Genomic DNA, 19,211 nt, shown 5'->3' on the forward strand with positions numbered 1-19,211 from the left:
TTTTCTAAAAATTCAAGTTTTTATTCATATTTTCAAACTTTTACTCATTTTGGAAAACAAAGTACCCAGGTGCATGAATAAGTCACAGTTATATCAGTATTTAAGTGCAAATATAATCAAAAGTTAAAACAAAAAAAAAAATTAACATTTATGATTAACAGAAAACCTCTGATCGTCCCTTGAACAATTTCAAAAGACAATGGAAATTGCAACTTTTGGTAGACATTCAGGAACAAGTATAAGATAGGCCTTTACACTGAACAATTGCATAAAATTAACATGGACAGTTAAAGAAACTTCTAAAACTCAATGTATTTTCTTAATGCTTTAAAAAACAATAAAAATATTGCATGGATTCAACGCAATGATGAGTCATCATCTTTTGTTGCTTATTGCGATAAGTTAGTTTTCAACACGGGCTACGAAAACTGTCATACTAACACTTATATTGAGCATTCCAGGCAAATATATATCCTTGTTATGTGTAATATGCCTTCCCTTAAAATAAAGACTGTTGCTCATTTCATAACAGAAACCCAAACCAAGAGCTTAGCAGTAGCCTTTCATGTATCTCAGGGAACTTTCAACTTAAACTCATGAGAACCACACTCTTAAGAAGCAAAGTGTACAGTTTCTGGGGACTCCTTGCTCCACTGATTTTATCAGCTAACAGTGAGCAACAAATTCAATTACTCCTTTAAACCTTAATTTTAAAAGCTGCCATTGCATGTTACATGTTGAAGCTAGTCAATAAAAACTTGATGTATCACGTTTTCTTCTACTGTGGCACAAGTAGAAATATCAAGTGGGAACTTGGAATTTGATATTGATTTCACATTGCGTTGCTCTCTTATTAAACCTTACCAGAATACCTCCAGCACGAGTTTTCTTATGGCACTTGAGTTTCTGGACGAAGCAGTTGCTGAACCACAAGGTCAATGTTTATGATGGGGTTGAAGTATAAGGCCCAGTAAAACAAGCAGTTGCAGACAAACTGAGGAATGACTGGCCAGAATATGGCAACAGCAAACCCTTGAGTTGACACTTTCCAGAAATGGCTCCACATTCTGTGAGGGAGAGTCCTGAAATTGAAGACAGAACATAATGCATAAGCCTGTAAAAGCTACTGTTCACATAAGGACTGTTAATGCAAACAATCTCCCACATAAAGTCATACCAATGAAACCCTCTGCGGTAATACATACAAACGACCTGCTGCCAAAATACTGAAAACAAAACAGGTGACATCAACAGGTGACAAGGAAACAAAACAGAGCTACACTGAAACCTGTGTCTGTGCCACTCTGTTGAGAATAGACTAGCCATCCGTGAACTTTCATGGCTTTTCCAGCAAAGTGAATTGAAAATGTGTGTATGCATTTTTACCCTTTATTCATATGGAGAAAGCAGAATGAGCAGAAGATAGACTGGATCACAGTACAGTGTGGAAATCAAACCTCTAATCACACAGCATTTGACACCTGCCTCTCTAGTGACATCTCCTGGTCAATAAATAAGCCTGTCATTACTCTTCACAGCAGTGATAAATTGAAATTTGGGAAACACTACCTTGACTCTTGACTGCAAAATTCAGTTTTTGAATGTCTGAAAACAGCAGTCACTTGGAGGAGATATTTGTAGCTAGGCGTGTGAGAATGAGATCAGTCCTTAATGTGTGAGTCTGTGAGCATCACACATTTGAGGTCTATAAATGTGTTGGGTGGGTTATTCAGGCAGTTCCTTGATTGATGCTAAGGTTCCTGTGATCACAGCTTTATGCAGTCAGGAAGGGAAGCTTTCATAAGGGGACCCATAAAAGTTGGCTAAGCAATTTCCAGGTTTTTCCCGAAAACATAACGGCTAAAAGCATCTAGGCAAGGCCAATAATAACAAACAAGGGGCACAAATACATACTTGGAAACCTCTGGTGCAAGGCTACATTAAGTGCCACTTTCATGTAATGAAAATGAAAGTGCCACTTAATATAATGAGATAATTGGTGAGAACTAAGCAAACGTTGCACATGGAAGCAAGTGGCATGCTTACAAGAGGTGGCCCTTTTAAGCTCAGATGCCAGTGCATTTAATGAAATCCAAAGTTCGATGAGCAGTACCTTAGCTCTGACCGCGCCCACAGCCTCCAGAGAGCGCAGCCCTCCAGCACGGACAGGAGCATGGCGTTGACGATGATGAAACGCGCCGTCCAGTAGTGAACAGACAGCCAGTCCCAGGCAAACTCAGCGATCAGCTGGTACGGGAGCAGCAAGTACTTCACCAGGAACTCTGTCCACTGCTTCCAGGTGGGGTCACCGTGCTTTAGGTGGAGTGGACAGCAAACATAATGATCCCAGTTTATCAACAAATACATTTGATGGATTTTTGAAAAACAGTATCTCTTGTATGTACACATTCCAAACTCAGTGCACGAAAGCGTATTTTGCTGTTTGATGGTTCACATACAACCCAAACAGTAACAAGGTTAGTCTATCGAAAACACATCATACAACCAAGAATCATTAATAAAATGAGTACAGAATCCAGATAAGTGACCATGCACATGCACACGGTTGATCCCCTTACTGCAGCTTTAGGGAAGAGGGCATCGTCCTCTTGCTCCACCCTCTGCCCAGGGCAGCAGGTGTGCAGGAAAGGCAGGAATGTTTCCGCGTAATCGAACAGGTAGAGGTATAGAATGGTGAGTCGAGGGGAATTCTTCAGGGCGTAGAGGAAGAACAGGGATTTACCTGCATTCACTGCCTGCAATGAAAGATTCACTGCATGAGAAATTGATGTACATGAACTCCCCGTGCATTTATTTTACATCCGTTCGCTGCAGTTGGTGGCCTGGAAGCACAGCCCCCGTTTCTAAATAAAAATAAATCTTAAGTGAGCTGCTCTTTTTTTGTTTAAAAAATTGCTATACATTTAGGATGAAACCACTTGTATAAAAAGTGGTTTCCTTTACATTTTTCTGTAAGATGCTTTTCTTTATCCTTGGAAAATAAATCTTACTAAATTTTTCTACTTTACTATAAAAAAAACTGTTCTCTACAAAGGTGCAGAAAGTTAGGACTAAAGCCTAAAGACAAAGCCAGATAAATGAGCCGTTCAAATAATGAGTCGTTCCTAGGTAGAATTAGTCATGTCTCAGCCAGTTTGGTCAATAAAATTATGAAAGCCGACGTGCTGCCCATCTAAAATGAATTGCTAAATGAATCAAGTGAGGCTTTCTAACTCCTGCCTCATACTGTATTAACATGTAGCAAATGTCGATAATGACCACTTAGTGCTGTAAAAGCGGAACAGGTTTGTGTCTTTCAGACAACCAAATGTACGGAATATTCCATTCAAGCCCGGCTCAATTCAACTTCCGCATTTCAATAATCAACCTACGGACCTCAGATGTGTCCCTCTTTTTTTTTTCTTTTTTACAAACTGCTCTGCCGACTCATCAATACATAAATGTAAACAGTAACAGTCTTCTAATAGTAACACAGGCTGTTATGCTTTGAATCACAAGAATTACACTATAAACTGTACAATGACTGACAAGCATCAATAATGAGCCTGTAATTAAGTCTGTAAGTGTAATGCATAAAGGATGTCCTAGCACTGATAAAGAATACATAACAAATATTTAAAAACATTTAGCCGTTTCATAAGCTATGATATTAAAGAACTTTGATTTTAAATTCCACCATGAGGGGGCTCCAGTGTCTCAGAAACAGCTGCCTTCCCCGGGTTCACACACACTAGTCTCTACAGTTTACAGAGAACGGTGCGATAAACAAAAAACATGCAGTGAGCAGCAGTTCTGTGTTGAGTTCTGGATGACTGAAGATTGGAGAAAAGTTTGCCTGGTCTGACAAATCTTGAATTCTGCTGCAGCATGCAGATGGTAGGGTGAGAATTTGGCATAAATGACATGAATCCATAGATCTGTCCTGCCTTGTATCAATAGTGAAGGCTGGTGGTGGTGGTGTAATGGTCTGAGAAATGTTTTTTTGGCAAACGTACCACAAACATGACAGTGACTTCAGTCTACTCCTACTCACAGATCTCAATCTAACAGAACACATTTGGGATGAGGTGGAACAGAAGGTTCACAGCATGAATGCATTTCTGAAAAATCTGCAGGAACTGCATGAGTCAGCATGGCACAATATCCCAAAGGAAAGTTTTCAGCTCCTTGTTGAATCCACGCTGCAAATATTTTAGGGGTCCTGCCCGGTGATAGTCTGTCAGTAAAATATTTACTACATTTCTCGCATGATGAGGGTAAGAATACTATATACACACACACACAATGTACAGTATGTACATGCTCACACACACGCACGCACACACAGCACCTTTGTTGAAAGATTACTTTATTTAGATATGGGAGAAGGACTTACAGGCTACTGTACTATGCCCACCATCCTGATCACACAAAGTGCTGTTTGAGAAAATATATAGAATAGATGAAGTAGAAGGGTTTTTCCTGCATAGAAAATTTTTAGGCGGCCGCCTCGATCGAATTTGTGCTACCTCCACAAAATGCTGACCATGTGTCACCACAAAAAAACATTACAAGGGTGTGACTGCAATTGCGGCATTACTCTGATACAATGTTGTATCATAATCGGCACAATGCACCAGGAAAGGTGCAACCGAAGAAGAATGCAAAGCCACAGCTGCTGTATCCCAGTTTCCTAAACTACGTCCTATCAGTCTAATGTTTAACTATTCAGTTACGGCCTAGAGAATAACCTATTTGTTTTAGAAAGAGAATTTGTGATAAAGACAGAACAGTCATCATCTGATCGTTACTTCCATTAAAAAGTATAATTCATCTGACGTTGATGTCCTGAAGAATCAGACGCTCAGTCAAAAGCAAAAAATATGCATATGAATTACAATTTCGAAAAACTATCCATATAAAGCTGTATGAAATGTACTATTCACATTATTAACAAAATGTTGTAAACTAACGTGAGCACAATTAAAGATCATTCTGACCAAGGAAAAACCCATCTGCCATCTCCTCTTGAAGTCAGCAGATAGGGTTGCTAGTGGGAGAGCATGTTTGGCTCGGGATTGGGGAAAAATGGGATAAAATAGGAGATTAATTAAAAAAAAAAAAAAAAAAAAATTTTAAGAACGAAAATAGTACTTATACAATACAGTACCTTATATTCCCAAAGATTCTGAGGTGGCTTCACTCCAAGAGCTCTAACCCTCTCCAGCTCCGCCACCACAGCCTTCCGGTGTGTGTGGTTCTCAATGCTGTATGGGTGCCTCGAGAGCTCCTCATCCCCCAACATGATCAGAAGTCTGTCGATTTCAATGATGATCATTACCATGCAGGACTAAATTCACGAGCAAGAACCAAATGACTCCCAATTTACTAACGAACCTCAAATTGTTCTAAAAATCAATTCCACTCTAACAAAACATATACCTTCCATTGACTTGCTCTCTTAGGAAATTTTCCTTGTATAGAGAGGCCCAGGGCCCCAAGTTCTCCAGCCAAAAGATAACTTCTTTTGCAGTCCATTTTGTTACAGGTTTATGAACTAGAAGATCATGCTCTGCCTCTCGGCTGCTCCAATGATACACCAAGAACATAACCTGCCAAGACAAGAGAAAGGACTGAGATGACTTGATTGTAAACTGCTGTTTACACAACCTTCAGTAAATAACAGTTAAAGGGAAATGCCTCAAATATCACGATTTCATGCACATTACCAGCTTTCCAGAAATGGTTGTGGGTTAATTTTCATCTCATTCATGAAATGTAAAGCATAGATCTGTTGGTATATGTATGTTGGTTACAGCCATGTTCATGTTAATATTCATACAGATAAACCCAACTCTTTAAATTAAAATGTGAATATCAAATTGGAGCTAACTGTAGTTTGTTAAAACCACCAAATAATTATCAAAATGACTTCACTAGGTCAAACTCAGCATAATAAGATATTTAAAGCAACCATGCATCTGGATAACTGCTGGGAGAGGGAGAAACACTTACTGCCACACAAGTGAGTGCAGTAAGAACTCCAGAGAAAAATCCTCCTCCACCTCTTCGCTGGCCAGTTGACAACGCCCCTCGAGATGCCTGCTCATCCCCATACCTCTGGAAGGCAAGAAGACTCTGGGCTATTTTGGGATTGGTCTGAATCTCCTCCTTCCTTCTATGCACCACTTCAGAGAAAAATTTCTCAACTGCATCCCTGAAAATAAGCATGGGAGACAAGCAGGCATAAAATGCAATGAGTGAAACTTCAACTTTATATGTTATATACACACATACATACATATATATGCATGAATACACACACTATAAGAAAAAACTGTCAGAGACATTGGCCAAACTTTAGGCTTATAAACTGTTTGTAACATCACTGTGAATGAAGAGACCACTAGTGAGCTCAGTCATCGCAGAGGGCCTGGTAGGCCAAAGAAGGCCTCTACAGTTGATCACGGAATTCTTACCATAATGAATAAAAACCCCAAACACCTGTCTGACTGATCAGAAACACCCTAGAGGAGGCATGGATGTGCCAGTGACTACTGTCTGCAGAAGACTTCACAAACAGAACCACAGAGGCTACACTACAAGATGAAAAGCCACTAGTTAGCCACAAAAACAGGATGGCCAGGTTACAATAAGTATCTAAAGGTACCTGCAAAAGTCTTGTGGACAGATGAGACCAAGATTCACTTGTATCAGGGTGATAGAACAAGCAAAGTTTGGAGGCCAAAAGGAACTTCCCAAGATTCAAAACACCCCCTCATCTGTGAAACATGGTGGGGGTGTTATGGTTTGGGCATGTATGGCTGCCACAGGTACTGGCTCACTTGTTTTCATTGATGATGTAACTGCTGATGGCAACAGAATGAATTCAGAGGTGTACAAAAGTATCTTATCTGTTCAAAATCAAGCAAATGCCTCCAAACTCAATGGATTACTTCATCCAACAGCAAGACAATGATCCCAAACATACCCTATCTGCCTATCCAAATCTAACTAAAAGCTAGCTAGTCTTCAAAGGGTACTGCGCACAGGGCGGCTTTGAACACTGAGCTTCGGACAATTATTCAGTATTCTGAAACCAGAAGTCCCAAAAGCATACCACCAAGCATGAGTTTGAAGAGCTAGTCTCCACTGGTAAGTGGCAAACAGCAGTTTTTTCAAGCCGAGTAACCAGACATGGAAACAGCTAACCTGACAAACTGGAAAGATGAAACAAATACGGAACAGACACAAATGTAAACAAAACTTACTACAGGGGTCATAACAACTGCTAAAGCAAGTTTTTTACAAGCCAAAAACTGGAAAATTCTTCACTGGCCAAGTCATTCACCCTATCTGCACCAAACTGAACATGTGTTTCATATGCTGAAGAGAAACATCAACCAAAAACATGATTATTTTATATAACATTAATGTTACGTTGCCCTGAAATATGTGTGTGTGTGTGGGGGGGGGGGGGGGGGACGACGACTATGTATAAAAAGTGCTGTAATTTCTACATGGTGAAACCAAAATGTAAAAATACCCTTTCATAAAAGCTAGGAATCTGCACTTCAACCACTTTTTTCCCCCAATGTGAATTGATTCTAAATCTAAAATTGTGGAGTAGAGTGAAATCAAGGAAAAAAGTGCCTGTATGGGAGCGTGGAAACAAAGAAGCCATTACTCAAAACTCTGAAAGCACATCTGAAGTTTTCAAGAAAGCATGAGAGTGATCCAGCTAAAATGAGGGAAAAGGTTCTGCCCTGAGACCAAGACCGTTTTGGCCAAAATAATTCATAATCCAGAAAAATTAGGTAACTTTCAAGGGGTCAGAATACTTCAGCAAGATTAGTTTTTACCATTTGTATTTATAACAGAAAATGAAAAAATGAAAGCCATATTAGCCATTTGAATTGCATTTTCACTTTCATCTATACCTTTGTTACCTAATACACATAAAAATGTATGTCTTATTTCTGCTACTACTTACCTCAGAAGAATATTGACTTTGGGAAAGCCCTCCCATTTCTCTCGGCATTCCGGACATTCATTCTTCCTCGAAGATTCCCACCAGAGGGCAAGGCAGTGTCGGCAAAAACTGTGCCCACAGTTCAGTGTTGTTGGGCTGACTAGGATTTCATAACAGCAGTGACACAAGAACTCGTGTTCAGAGATCAGACTGCTGGAAGCCTTTGGGCAAGGGTCAGAAATGGACTGAGGGTCCTCTGAAAATGGTCCAAGATCAGTGTCAACGTCCCCCTTCATTTGGGAACTGGTGATTGGGTCTCCAGGTGGACAAATTCCCTACTCATGAAGTCTGTCGAAGAAGTCATACAGAAATATGTTTTCATGCTAGGTACATTCCTTTCGGCCTACTCATGGGATTGTTATAATTTTAAAAAAGTTAAAGGGTGTTCCCAATTAACTAATAAACTATGTTCACTGTAAACCTGGTTTGCCAGCTGCCATAAACTACGTTCACTGGTTTGCCAGCTAGCCCATAAGTAAACTAGTGTGCAAAACCGGGCTAATTTAAACTCGAGAAGTCAGCTCCTTTGCACGACTAGTTATGTTCCCATAAAATTAACGAATAAACTATACTCTGTTAAGTGGATTGTATGACATAGCTTACTTCAGTTTCGAAATCATTCGTTCACTCGGTAACTTTGCTAGCATGTAAAATAGCCAGCCGATTTATCTATCTAAATAAAACGCAAGGCCTGTTATCTAACTTAGCGAACTAACCTCAAAACGAAGCCTTGTGCGTCTTCTATATTTTTTGCTCGTTTGCAACCCTAAACGCCACAGATAGCTATAACTTAGCAAGCAAATGTAAGCGGAAATTGTAGCTAGCTAAACAATACAAGTTGATAAAAACGAATTTAGAATACCTGTCAATTCCATTTTGATTCGAGAACTCACACCTATGATATTAAACCACATTAAACGTAAACCTGAATAATGTCGGATTTGCAGCTGTGCTCAAATACACAGACGGCCTCCATCACCTACCTAACCAGCTCTCTGGCAAGTTGTTAGAGATATGATTGCAGACTGAATTCCATATAGGCACTGGATAACTGAAGTTTTTTTCGTACCTCGATGAACTGCTGTGACATTTGCTGCGCAGTTGACATACTAGGTTACATTAACTTAACATGCTCTCATGAGTTAACACATAGCTAATAAAATCACAGAACTAGCCAGAACTGCACTTCTTAGCATATCAGTCTACGCGAATATGGACCTATAGACTCATTACGTACACCATATCGTACTTTTCTGTGGCCAACCGGTGTGCTGAAACGCCATCGTCTGCTCACGTTCCATTGGTTATCAAAATATGCTAACTCATCTTTGGTTGGTTAACACTGAAATCAATCGAAGAAATGAACAGTCCTTTATTTTCTGGAATGCGTGATGATATCGATAATGTAGAAACAGATTTGTAAAAAAAAAATAGTCGATGTTTTCCTACCACTTATGTAGGCCTACTCGAGGGAAACTTAAAAACGAGTATCTTTGATTACGTAAACAATGCATACATTCTGTAGCTAGTGTCAGTGCACCCACACAGCTATGCACACGGTGTGTTCTGCGTTCAAATAATATTACTTAATAAGTGGAAAAATATGAATTTGACAAACAGTTGAATCTCTGTTTATAAGATCGAATGTTTAATAAAGAAGAAAAATCTAGCTAACTCCCTCACTGTTTCCCACATGCCAAACGCACATCCCGCCTTCGTAAAACCACGTGCTTCAAGTTGAGCTCCGGAAGTGTTTGGTAATGAAAGGTTAAATGACCGAGGAACCGCAGAACTCTTGATACGTTTGTTTGTGATTCTGCAGGGATGGAGGTAACAAGAAAAAGTGAGTGCCCCATTTAGTGGAAGCAATTTGCTCCCAAATGCCACGTCTGCGTAACGTGATTTATTTAGCTAGCTAATCATTTTTTAGGCAATTAGCTAACTGCCTTGCTAGATGCCACACTTGTTCATGACTATCTCGCTAATGTAAATCATGGCTGTATAGCTAGCTAACTGGCGTTTACTGGCTAGCTAACGCTATTTGTTAAATCGATGTGTTGCTATGCATTTAGAGCTGCACCGTGCACCTGGGTAAAGATAGTGGAACGGCTTAAGTTTATTTGAAATCTGAATTCCTTTGCAGATTTTAAGGAGAGTTTAAACACCATTTACAGCGCAATAGAAGAAGCAGATTTTCTTGCGATAGATGGAGAGTTCTCAGGTAAATCCTCCAGATACTTTTCAAAATATTTTCTAAAGATGTCCTTTTTTCATTGGCGAATTTAATATACGAATACAAATATGATGGGTTGCATCATGAAATGTTCTAATTGTCTAAAATATTCAAGGTATCAGCGATGGACCCTCCGTTAGTGCGTTAACCAACGGATTGGATACCCCCGAAGAACGGTATCATAAGCTGAAAAAGGTAGCTAGCTTAGATTATTTTTTATATTGCCTATAACCAAGCTATCGTTAGTCGTCCTCGGCAACAACACCTTTCATAAAGTCAGTCATTCAAGTTCAATCTTGGCTAGCGGTAGTTACATGGCCGGAGTTGTTACTAATTCAGCACAATGCGCTGACTGCCATTTAACAGATTCAGTTCAACTGTCTGATATTTCCATTTGTTTTCCTTCCATAATGTAATAAACATTTTGTTCTGCTTATTGTTTCTAAAGCATTCCATGGACTTCCTACTTTTTCAGTTTGGTCTTTGTACATTCAAATACGAACAACTGGAATCCAAGTGAGTTGATAATGTCACTTTAAACACCACTGGAAATGTAGCTTTTTAATTATTTTGTCACCACAATGACTCTTGTTCTTTTCACAGGTATGTGATCAAGTCTTTTAATTTTTATATATTTCCAAAGCCATTTAACCGGAGTTCACCAGACATCAAGTTTATCTGTCAGGTACTTTTGACTTATGTTTACAGCATTGTTGCAGAGAAATTGATGGGGCAAAAGTATGAATTGCATGCCTTTATTTCAGAGTTCCAGTATAGATTTTCTGGCAAATCAGGGATTTGACTTCAATAAAGTGTTCCGAAATGGTAAGTAGGAGATTTCCTTTAATTAAAGAGCTTACTTTATGCAGTAAGGGTTCTTGTTGAACCTGCTTTTCCTTAAACAATAGCCTGTACTCTTCTGCTGCAGGGATTCCATACTTGAACCAGGAAGAGGAGAGCCAGCTGAGGGAACAGTTTGAAGAGAAGAGGTCTCAGTCCAATGGTGCTGCATCACTGTCTTTCATCTCACCAAGCTCATGCAAGGGCCCAGTTAGTGTCCCAGAGGAGCACAAGAATTTCATTAATAAAGTGGTGTAAGTATACAAGTGTAGTCCTTACTAAATAAGCCTGGTTTGTTGTCCGAATTTGATTTAAAAATGTTTTAATGTATTAATTTGATTACGTAGTTCCCTGGTATTTGAAGTTCTCAAGTGTACCAATAATGTTTTTGAAGAGGAAGAATGCAGGTGAATTCAGAATAAATTTTCTTGTTTGTACTGTCATCTCCTTCAGTTATACAATGCGATTGTATGATTGACAGGGAAAAGGTAGAAGCCCTGCTGGAATGTTCGGATAAAAGTGTGGAATTGGAGCCTTGCACTGGGTAAGGGAAACATTAATGAGAGGACTAACTGTAAATTTGCTCAAAAATAGTTTGCCATTTGAATCAGTCTAATCAATATAAAGAATCGATTTGTATGTTCTAGTTTTCAGAGGAAGCTCATCTATCAAACCTTGAATTGGAAGTGAGTATGAGTTTTCCTAAGGTTCTCGGTGAGATGACTGTTTAATTTTGCTTGTGCGGAATACTTGGACAGGTTACATGTAATTACAAAGATTACATATAATTCTTCTTGGTATAGATTTTGAAGAAATTACTGTATTTTAGTTGTACATGCTTGTTACACTCAGAATCCACATGATGGCTTTGTGACAACAGTCCATCAACAATGTGGCAATGTATGTGACATGGAACATTATGGTATTGCTTTGATTTTTCAGATCATTTTTCATAGTGATTTGCTAACTGAGGAGTATAAATACACTCAATGGGTAAATGGGAGCAGCAGTACTATAGAAAAAGATCATTATAAAATGAGTGCCAATGGTGCAAGGAGAGTGAGATCAAACTGTGCGGTCAACACTGTCCACTATCCTGACAAATTATCCAAATGGCCTTACTGTTAAAGATAGTGCTGATATTATGGTAGAAAAGATTTGGGGTTTCAAGGAGAAATCTGAAGAGGTGGACCTCAGTCTGCATTGTAATTCTATCGGCGTCTTTACTGTCCTGTGACAAGCTCATTCTTCCACTGGAGGGGCAGAAAATGCTAGTTATGTCTGTTAAATTTGATTCAAGCCATTACAGCAGGGGTGTCAAACTCCTGTCCTGGAGGGCCGCAGTATCTGCAGGTATTTGCCCTGCATTACAGGCAGCCAGGGAAGGGAAGCGAGAATCTGGGTGACTCATAATGTTTGGGACAAATGGTGTTTCATTACATTGCATTACATTCATTTGGCAGACGCTTTTATCCAAAGCGACGTACAAAAAAAGCATAAGGACCAGAGTTGTGCCCTCTGTCTTTCATTGGCCAACTCTGGTCCTTATGCTGACGAACGCCAATAACAGACTCCAAAGGCAATCAAAAGCCTAGAATCAATACAAGATGCTGAAAGCTCTCTTATACTTGCAGTAAAGAAGACTTCCACACACATGGACTGTATGATTACACTGAAACATATCATGTGTTGGTACATGACTTGTTCTGAGTCTTTCAGCTGAAGCTAAATTGCGTTTAGGCAAAACTTTCTAGTTACTGAAGTTTCATACATTTTTGTTCTAGATGGTTATAAAATCAATAGTTTCATAAATCTCTCTTTCTGCTTTAGGTATCCTAAGGGGCTTCATGTGGAAACCATGGAAACCGAAAAGGTAATCTTACAGTGCATGTGATCATTGCTTTGATAAGTCGGTCTTAATTTTGGTAATCGACTATATGACCAAAAGTATCCTAGCGCACCCCTTGGTCTGCGGCTGTTTTTCATGGTTTGGGCTAGGCCCCTTAGGTCCAGTGAAGGGAAATCTTAATGTAGTGACATTCTAGATGGTTCTGTGCTTCCAACTTTGTGGCAACAGTTTGGGAAGGCCCTTTCCCATTTCAGCATGACAGTGCCCCCAGGTACACAGCAAGGTTCATGTAGAAATGGTTTTGTTAAGAACCGCGTGGAAGAACTCGACTGGCCTGCGCAAAGCCCTGACCTCAACCCCATCACACACCTTTGGGATCAATTGGAAAGCCAACTGTGAGCCAGGCCTAATCGCCCAATCAGTGCCTGACCTCATAAATGCTTTTTTGGCTGAATGGAAGCAAATCTCTGCAGCAGTGCTCCAACTTCTAGTATAAAGCCTTCCCAGATGAGTGGCGGTTCTTATAGCCGCAGAGGGTGGGCCAACTCTATATTAATGGCCCTAATTTTGGATGAAATGTTGAATTGGATGTTGGGTGTCCACAATTTTGGCCATGTAGTTTATTTGCTCATCAATTTAAAAAAAGAAAAAATTGATGTGTGTATACATGTTTTTATCACACTATCACAGAAACTACTGACAGGTAGTATTCAGTTCTGAAAATATCTGCAGTTGTTTCACATGCAGTGAACTTTATTACTTTCGTCTGTATTTTTTCATGGCTGGCTGAGTTGGGCCTTTGAACTTGATGCATGTACAGTACCGTACTTGTACCCCACTTTCAGTAATGGGATCAAACATCACCGTGTTAATTTAACCAGACCTTGTTTTGTTGATTGTTATTTGGGTGCTTTGCCGACCCTTGTGATGTGCATTTTAGAAAGAGCGGTACATTCTGATCAGCAAAGTGGATGATGAAGAGAGGAAAAGGAGGGAACAGCAGAAGCAAGAGAGAGAGCAGGTAAAAATGGACAATACTTGGCGCTAAAAATGCCTAGTGGCTCATTCAAAATTTTAGTGGGAAGAGATAGATATTCTGTTTTTTGTCTCCTAAGTGCTGAAGCTGTGTGTGTGTGTGTGTGTGTGTGTGTGATTTTTTTCCATTTTGTAGGAAGAGCTGAACGATGCTGTTGGATTCTCGAGGGTCATACATGCAATTTCAAAGTCTGTAAGTAAAATATTTGCTACAGTTCTCCTGAATTTCGAGGTTAAGAATACAATAGAACAATAAGTTTTTGTTTTTTCAATTCAACTTTTGATCATCTAATTATTTTTGGTAAGCATTTTTGTATTTGCAAGTAGTCACACTCCAGTGGAATTGGAAGTGCTAATGCTCTTCTCTCCCCTTGCAGGCAAAGCTCGTTGTTGGCCACAACATGCTTCTTGATGTCATGCATACCATCCACCAGTTCTACTGCCCATTGCCTGAGGTAAACTCTACATGACAACATTTATAATTTAACCTCAAGTGATTTTGACTTCTTTAAAGGGACAGTTCACTCTAAAATGACATTAAAGTATGTTTTCACTTAACTGGAGGACTATCTATCTATCCATCCAGATGGTTTTTCAGAGATTTGATGAATTTTCTGAGACAGCGTGACTCTATTGACGCGTATTTTCATGGCGCCAAAATTTTATATTTGAAAAACTCAACAGCAATTTCCAAATACAATGCTTCTGTTACTCACAAACATCCACAGAGCTTAATTTGTGCAGTTTCATCAAATTGCTTATTCTAACCGAAGTACAGCAACTGTCTATATCAGAGCTATGTTTGAGGCAGGCAGACTAGTATGAAACTTGATTTGTGGTGACGTGACATTTGCGGAATATGACAGTTTGTTGTAATTTCAATATAGCAACTTTCACAACGGCTGCAAAATTCATAGTTCAGATATTAACGGGTGTGAATTTGTCATAGAATGAAACACCTGTTAATATCTCAACCGTTAATTTTTTAGCTGTTATAGCCTATACTTGACCTGGTGAAAGCATGCCACGGCTCACCCCTTCATGCTGCCACTACTTGCCATCTGAGGCACTTTGCCCACCGCTAACTGTTTTCCTGGGGGAAATCCTGACTTCATAGTTGCTTGAGGCTCGTCAACTCTTCAGTGGTCCAGGCTGTTTAGACTGGTCCAGGGTTTAAGCCCAGCAACATCTCATTGTCCTCCCCCCCCGCACAACAACGTAAATTACATTTGTACAATCGATGCTAGTTATAATTATTTTGTAGATGCTTTGAGACTGCATTTTGGTACCTAATGCTTGGACTTCTTATTTACTCCTTGCATTAAATGAAAAACAAGGGCTTACTTTTCGCTGGTTCACTTAGTGAGTCGAGTTCACACCTTTGAAAACAGGGAGGCTGAGTAATTTGTTGCGACTTACCTTTGAGCACTTCAGGATGTCTGGTGATGTTATTCACAGGTGGCATCTGCAGCTAAACAACAAGTTCTCCAATTAGCAGGGTATACCTGACCTCATTGCACTGTGGTGATTTCCTGGTCAGTTAGACAGCTGCAGTCAGTGTGCACCAGCTGTGCAAAAAGTGCCGTGGCTCCATTGAATTGTTCTTCAGTGCAATGGCTGTACAGCACAGCTGGTGGGTTTCAGAGTGAATACTACTTGGCTGCATGCATTATGGGGGAATGCACTTCTGAACTGATTTCTGTGATTGTCAGGTTTACAGATGTGATTACCTATTGTCAGGGAGCATGAAGAAAACTTTTGAAACTGCCCCTCTGAATGTATAGATGGCAAACTACATCCGAGTTGCATTATGAATGTGAATGATTATGCACAAACAATGTTTTTATGTGTAAGACATCTAAAAATAAAATAATAAAAAAACATTTTGTCACTTCCAAAATAAAGCTTCAATATCAGCTATTAAATGCAACCTGTATTTTGTTTAATTTTCGTTTGTTTTTTCAATATTTTTGTCCCCTCCCCTATCTCAAACATATCAATATTTTTGTTATTCCAGGACCTGAGTGACTTCAAAGAGGTTACCATGTGTGTCTTTCCTAGGTACGAATATTTAATCTTGCTTCATTTGTTTTATTTTGGTTTTCATTCCCCACAACCTAATTGATTATTTATTGCCTCTCCCCCTTATTCTTCAGGCTTTTGGACACAAAACTCATGGCATCTACACAACCATTTAAAGTAAGGCTCTTGCAGTTTCTCCACATTTGAACCCTGTACTGTTGGGCTTTGGCTCTTGTGGAGTCTCTTTGACCATTAGTACCCCTTTTTCAAAACAAAATAAAGCAATGACCTGGGGTCAACCCACGTTGACCTCGTTACTCATCTTGGTTCGCTGACCGACTCTTGATCTTCTTGTGTTTTACCAAGCATTTCGGGTTCAGTATCCCATGTCATTCCAAGGTTTTGTGTGTGAAACGGGTATAAGTGGTAGCAGTAATTATTTTGCCTTAAATGCTTTTTGTTCATTTGTATAAACTATTTTAGTTATCTTTCATTAAGGTACATGCATGTGGCCAGACTAAAATTTGTAGGAACTGTCCTTTATAAAGGATGTGGTGATATATCAATTTGCCAGTCAAATTCAAATGATGCATGACCTATATAAAGAATCTTAGTCGAGATTAGTTCTTTGTATAGAGAATCACTGAATATGCATGAATATACCAAAATGAATGAAGTTACAAATATGCGATTACATTTCTCTGTAGGAGATTATCAATAACACATCATTGGCAGAACTGGAAAAGCAGTTGAAAGAAACTCCTTTCAAGGCCCCAAAAGTCGGTAAGAAATCATTGGACAGTGTTGAAAATTGTTTAATTTTTGGTGTCCTGCATTTAATAAATGCCTTTTATATGTTTTTGGCTACCATAGTCCTCAAATTAAATATTTTGACAATTATTGTATTGAAATCATTTTTCATGTTTGATTTATTCCAGAAAGTGCAGAGGGGTTTCCAAGCTATGACACTGCTACAGAGCAGCTCCATGAGGCAGGCTATGATGCCTACATCACTGGCCTGTGCTTCATTTCCATGGCCAACTACTTGGGTACTGGGTTTTATTTCTAGTTAATGGACTTATTCTGGCCGTTGGAGCCAATCTCTTAAATGATGACTGGTTCTTGAGGATCATCCTACATGTTTCTGACACTTCTTCCTCAGGGTCCTTCCTCACTCCACCTAAGGGGCACATATCAGCCAGGTCCAAGCTCATTGAGCCCTTTTTCAACAAGTAAGTTTAATTCTGGAAGCACTCTCTTTTCCTTTGGTTTTGTGACTATTTGTTCTTAAGTAAATGTTTTATAGCCTGATAATGTGTAGTAGATTGTATTCATGCAAAATTCATTTTGAAATGAGGTATGCTGGGGCTACTGGGTGGCCCATCCTGTTAAGAATGTTCAAATGTGTGGATGGGCCTCACAATCAGTTTGGCTCCCACATGAAGCATCTTCCTCCGGTTCATGTCTATGAGCTCGACTTTGAAACTGCGGTGTGGTGAGAAGCAGCCTCCAGGGTTGAGAGGACATGCTTCGGAGGAGATGCTTCATGCTTGTCTACACTCTGCCAAGTCAATAGTGGAGGGTGCAACAGTGATTGCTGGTGGGTACAACTGGGCATTCCAAAATGGGGAGAAAAAGCATGAGGAAATGAAAAGAAATGAGGTGCACATATAGCTGTATACTCTCAGCGGAGTGTTCTTAATGGCAAGGAGGCTGGCCTAATATGAAGTGTGCCTCATTTGCAATGTTCATTTTAGATTAGTCACTTAAGGAGCAAGTAGAATCGTAGGCAAACACCGCTAGAGATAGACAAACCAGTAATAACCCACAAATCACACTGTAATACTGTATCGCCAGGTTTTATAACTGATAGGACAATTAATTCTTAGGACGGGATATAATTGGCTGCCTTTAGCTGGACAGGGTCCTGTAGTATACAGGTAGCAGGGGAATTCTGGCAGGGTCCTTGAGAATGATTCACTGGCACTGACAGAAGCAGAGGGCTTCAGTACAAGGAGAGCATTATTTATCCCTTAGTCAGATGCCTTTGTCTAGGAACCCTTTCACAACCCTTCGCATGGTCGCATGTTTACTGAAGCGATCCAGGTTTTGTACCTTGCTGAAGGGCATGATGGCAGCGTGCCACCAGGGAATGACAGCTGTGAACTTCCTTATAGAGGAATATCCTCTAATATTTGTGCCATGCACTCAGTTGTGTTGGAGATTTTACACTTTAGGCTTCCTTTCTCACCAAAGGGGGGCAGCAAATTACTTGTAATTACATCAGCTATGCTTCAGAAAGAATGAATTCTTGTTTAGAATCATGTCTAAATGTTTTAATGGAGAGGTAACCACATTGTTGAGTAAGATTTCTCTGTATTTCTCAAGCCATTGATGATGCTCATAGGTCAGTGCTTTTCACCATTGCTTGTTTCTGTTGAAATGGTTGGCTACTAGCTCGCAAGTTTTGCCAAAAAAGACTTGTGAACAACTTTTAGTGTCTTCATTGTACTTTTATTTTGAAAATAACTTCACACTCATTTCAATATTGTTTAACTTGAAACGGTCATAGATGAACAGTGTCTGCATGGAGAGCAGAAATAACTTGGGGATTTGACTATTTGGCAGTAAGCAGCAGCTGAAAGGATTTTCTGCCTAGATGAAGCTGCCACTGGCAATGAGAATTGACTAGTGCTCAGCTTTTAAAAGGAAGCTGAGGCTAGTATCAAGATAAACTAATGAGCTCTTGATATACCTTCAGCCTGTAGTATATTTCCCAACCATTTGCTGTCATTTATTGTCAAAGTGCAAATTAACAGCCTTAATCAATTTTTATGATATGTGGACGTGGTCTGTTCTGTAACCTGATGTGGTGCAATGACAAAAGTCATTTTGGTTCATCGGCCTTCTGGAATTTACAAATTGAAGATGTATTTCTTGTTTTGTCCTTTGGGCTCTATCTTCAAAGTAATGGGCTGTTTTTACTGGTCTTCCAATACATTTTAAAAGCATGACTTGGATCAAAAATCTTCAAATGTACGCAGTGAAAGCATGACTTGGATCCAGAATTGTCCAATTAGTGATTTGATGGAAATGTTGTGCTTTCTCTTGCTGTAGGCTCTTCCTCATGAGAATCATTGATATTCCATACCTCAACATCAGCGGTCCAGACTGTGAGTACATTTGAGATGTAAATCCAC

At 39.6% G+C, this 19,211-nt stretch overlaps 2 protein-coding genes across 7 annotated transcripts in view; one reads left to right on the forward strand and one right to left on the reverse strand.

The window, feature by feature from the left end:
* LOC135248145 (bifunctional apoptosis regulator-like) lies at nt 1–9,865 on the reverse strand. Of its 5 annotated transcripts, none has more exons than XM_064322435.1 (8): nt 9,726–9,865; nt 7,994–8,320; nt 6,016–6,217; nt 5,443–5,612; nt 5,171–5,315; nt 2,580–2,756; nt 2,114–2,313; nt 1–1,082 (listed from the first exon to the last, which is right to left on the reverse strand). In XM_064322435.1, the coding sequence occupies exons 2-8, from the start codon at nt 8,266–8,268 to the stop codon at nt 890–892; spliced, it is 1,362 nt and encodes a 453-aa protein (XP_064178505.1). In that variant the 5' UTR covers nt 8,269–8,320; nt 9,726–9,865; the 3' UTR covers nt 1–889. The 5 variants fall into 5 exon arrangements, with proteins under 5 accessions (XP_064178505.1, XP_064178504.1, XP_064178503.1 ...); XM_064322434.1 differs by lacking the exon at nt 9,726–9,865 and adding an exon at nt 9,270–9,655; XM_064322433.1 differs by lacking the exon at nt 9,726–9,865 and adding an exon at nt 9,102–9,261.
* The window catches only part of parn (poly(A)-specific ribonuclease (deadenylation nuclease)), a 24,652-nt gene continuing 15,181 nt past the window's right edge, over nt 9,741–19,211 (forward strand). For both annotated transcript variants that reach the window (XM_064322429.1, XM_064322428.1), the window contains exons 1-19: nt 9,741–9,875; nt 10,176–10,253; nt 10,381–10,460; nt 10,714–10,781; nt 10,869–10,950; nt 11,030–11,090; nt 11,194–11,359; nt 11,587–11,649; nt 11,753–11,791; nt 12,936–12,978; nt 13,895–13,975; nt 14,126–14,182; nt 14,367–14,444; nt 16,007–16,050; nt 16,146–16,188; nt 16,719–16,794; nt 16,950–17,060; nt 17,174–17,243; nt 19,129–19,184. In XM_064322429.1, coding sequence (XP_064178499.1) covers nt 9,857–9,875; nt 10,176–10,253; nt 10,381–10,460; nt 10,714–10,781; nt 10,869–10,950; nt 11,030–11,090; nt 11,194–11,359; nt 11,587–11,649; nt 11,753–11,791; nt 12,936–12,978; nt 13,895–13,975; nt 14,126–14,182; nt 14,367–14,444; nt 16,007–16,050; nt 16,146–16,188; nt 16,719–16,794; nt 16,950–17,060; nt 17,174–17,243; nt 19,129–19,184 — 1,315 coding nt within the window. In that variant the 5' untranslated portion in view covers nt 9,741–9,856. The remainder of the gene's footprint in view (nt 9,876–10,175; nt 10,254–10,380; nt 10,461–10,713; nt 10,782–10,868; nt 10,951–11,029; nt 11,091–11,193; nt 11,360–11,586; nt 11,650–11,752; nt 11,792–12,935; nt 12,979–13,894; nt 13,976–14,125; nt 14,183–14,366; nt 14,445–16,006; nt 16,051–16,145; nt 16,189–16,718; nt 16,795–16,949; nt 17,061–17,173; nt 17,244–19,128; nt 19,185–19,211) is intronic.

The sequence above is a fragment of the Anguilla rostrata genome, chromosome 2 (assembly GCF_018555375.3).
Source record: "Anguilla rostrata isolate EN2019 chromosome 2, ASM1855537v3, whole genome shotgun sequence".
Classification (NCBI taxonomy): Eukaryota; Metazoa; Chordata; class Actinopteri; order Anguilliformes; family Anguillidae; genus Anguilla; species Anguilla rostrata.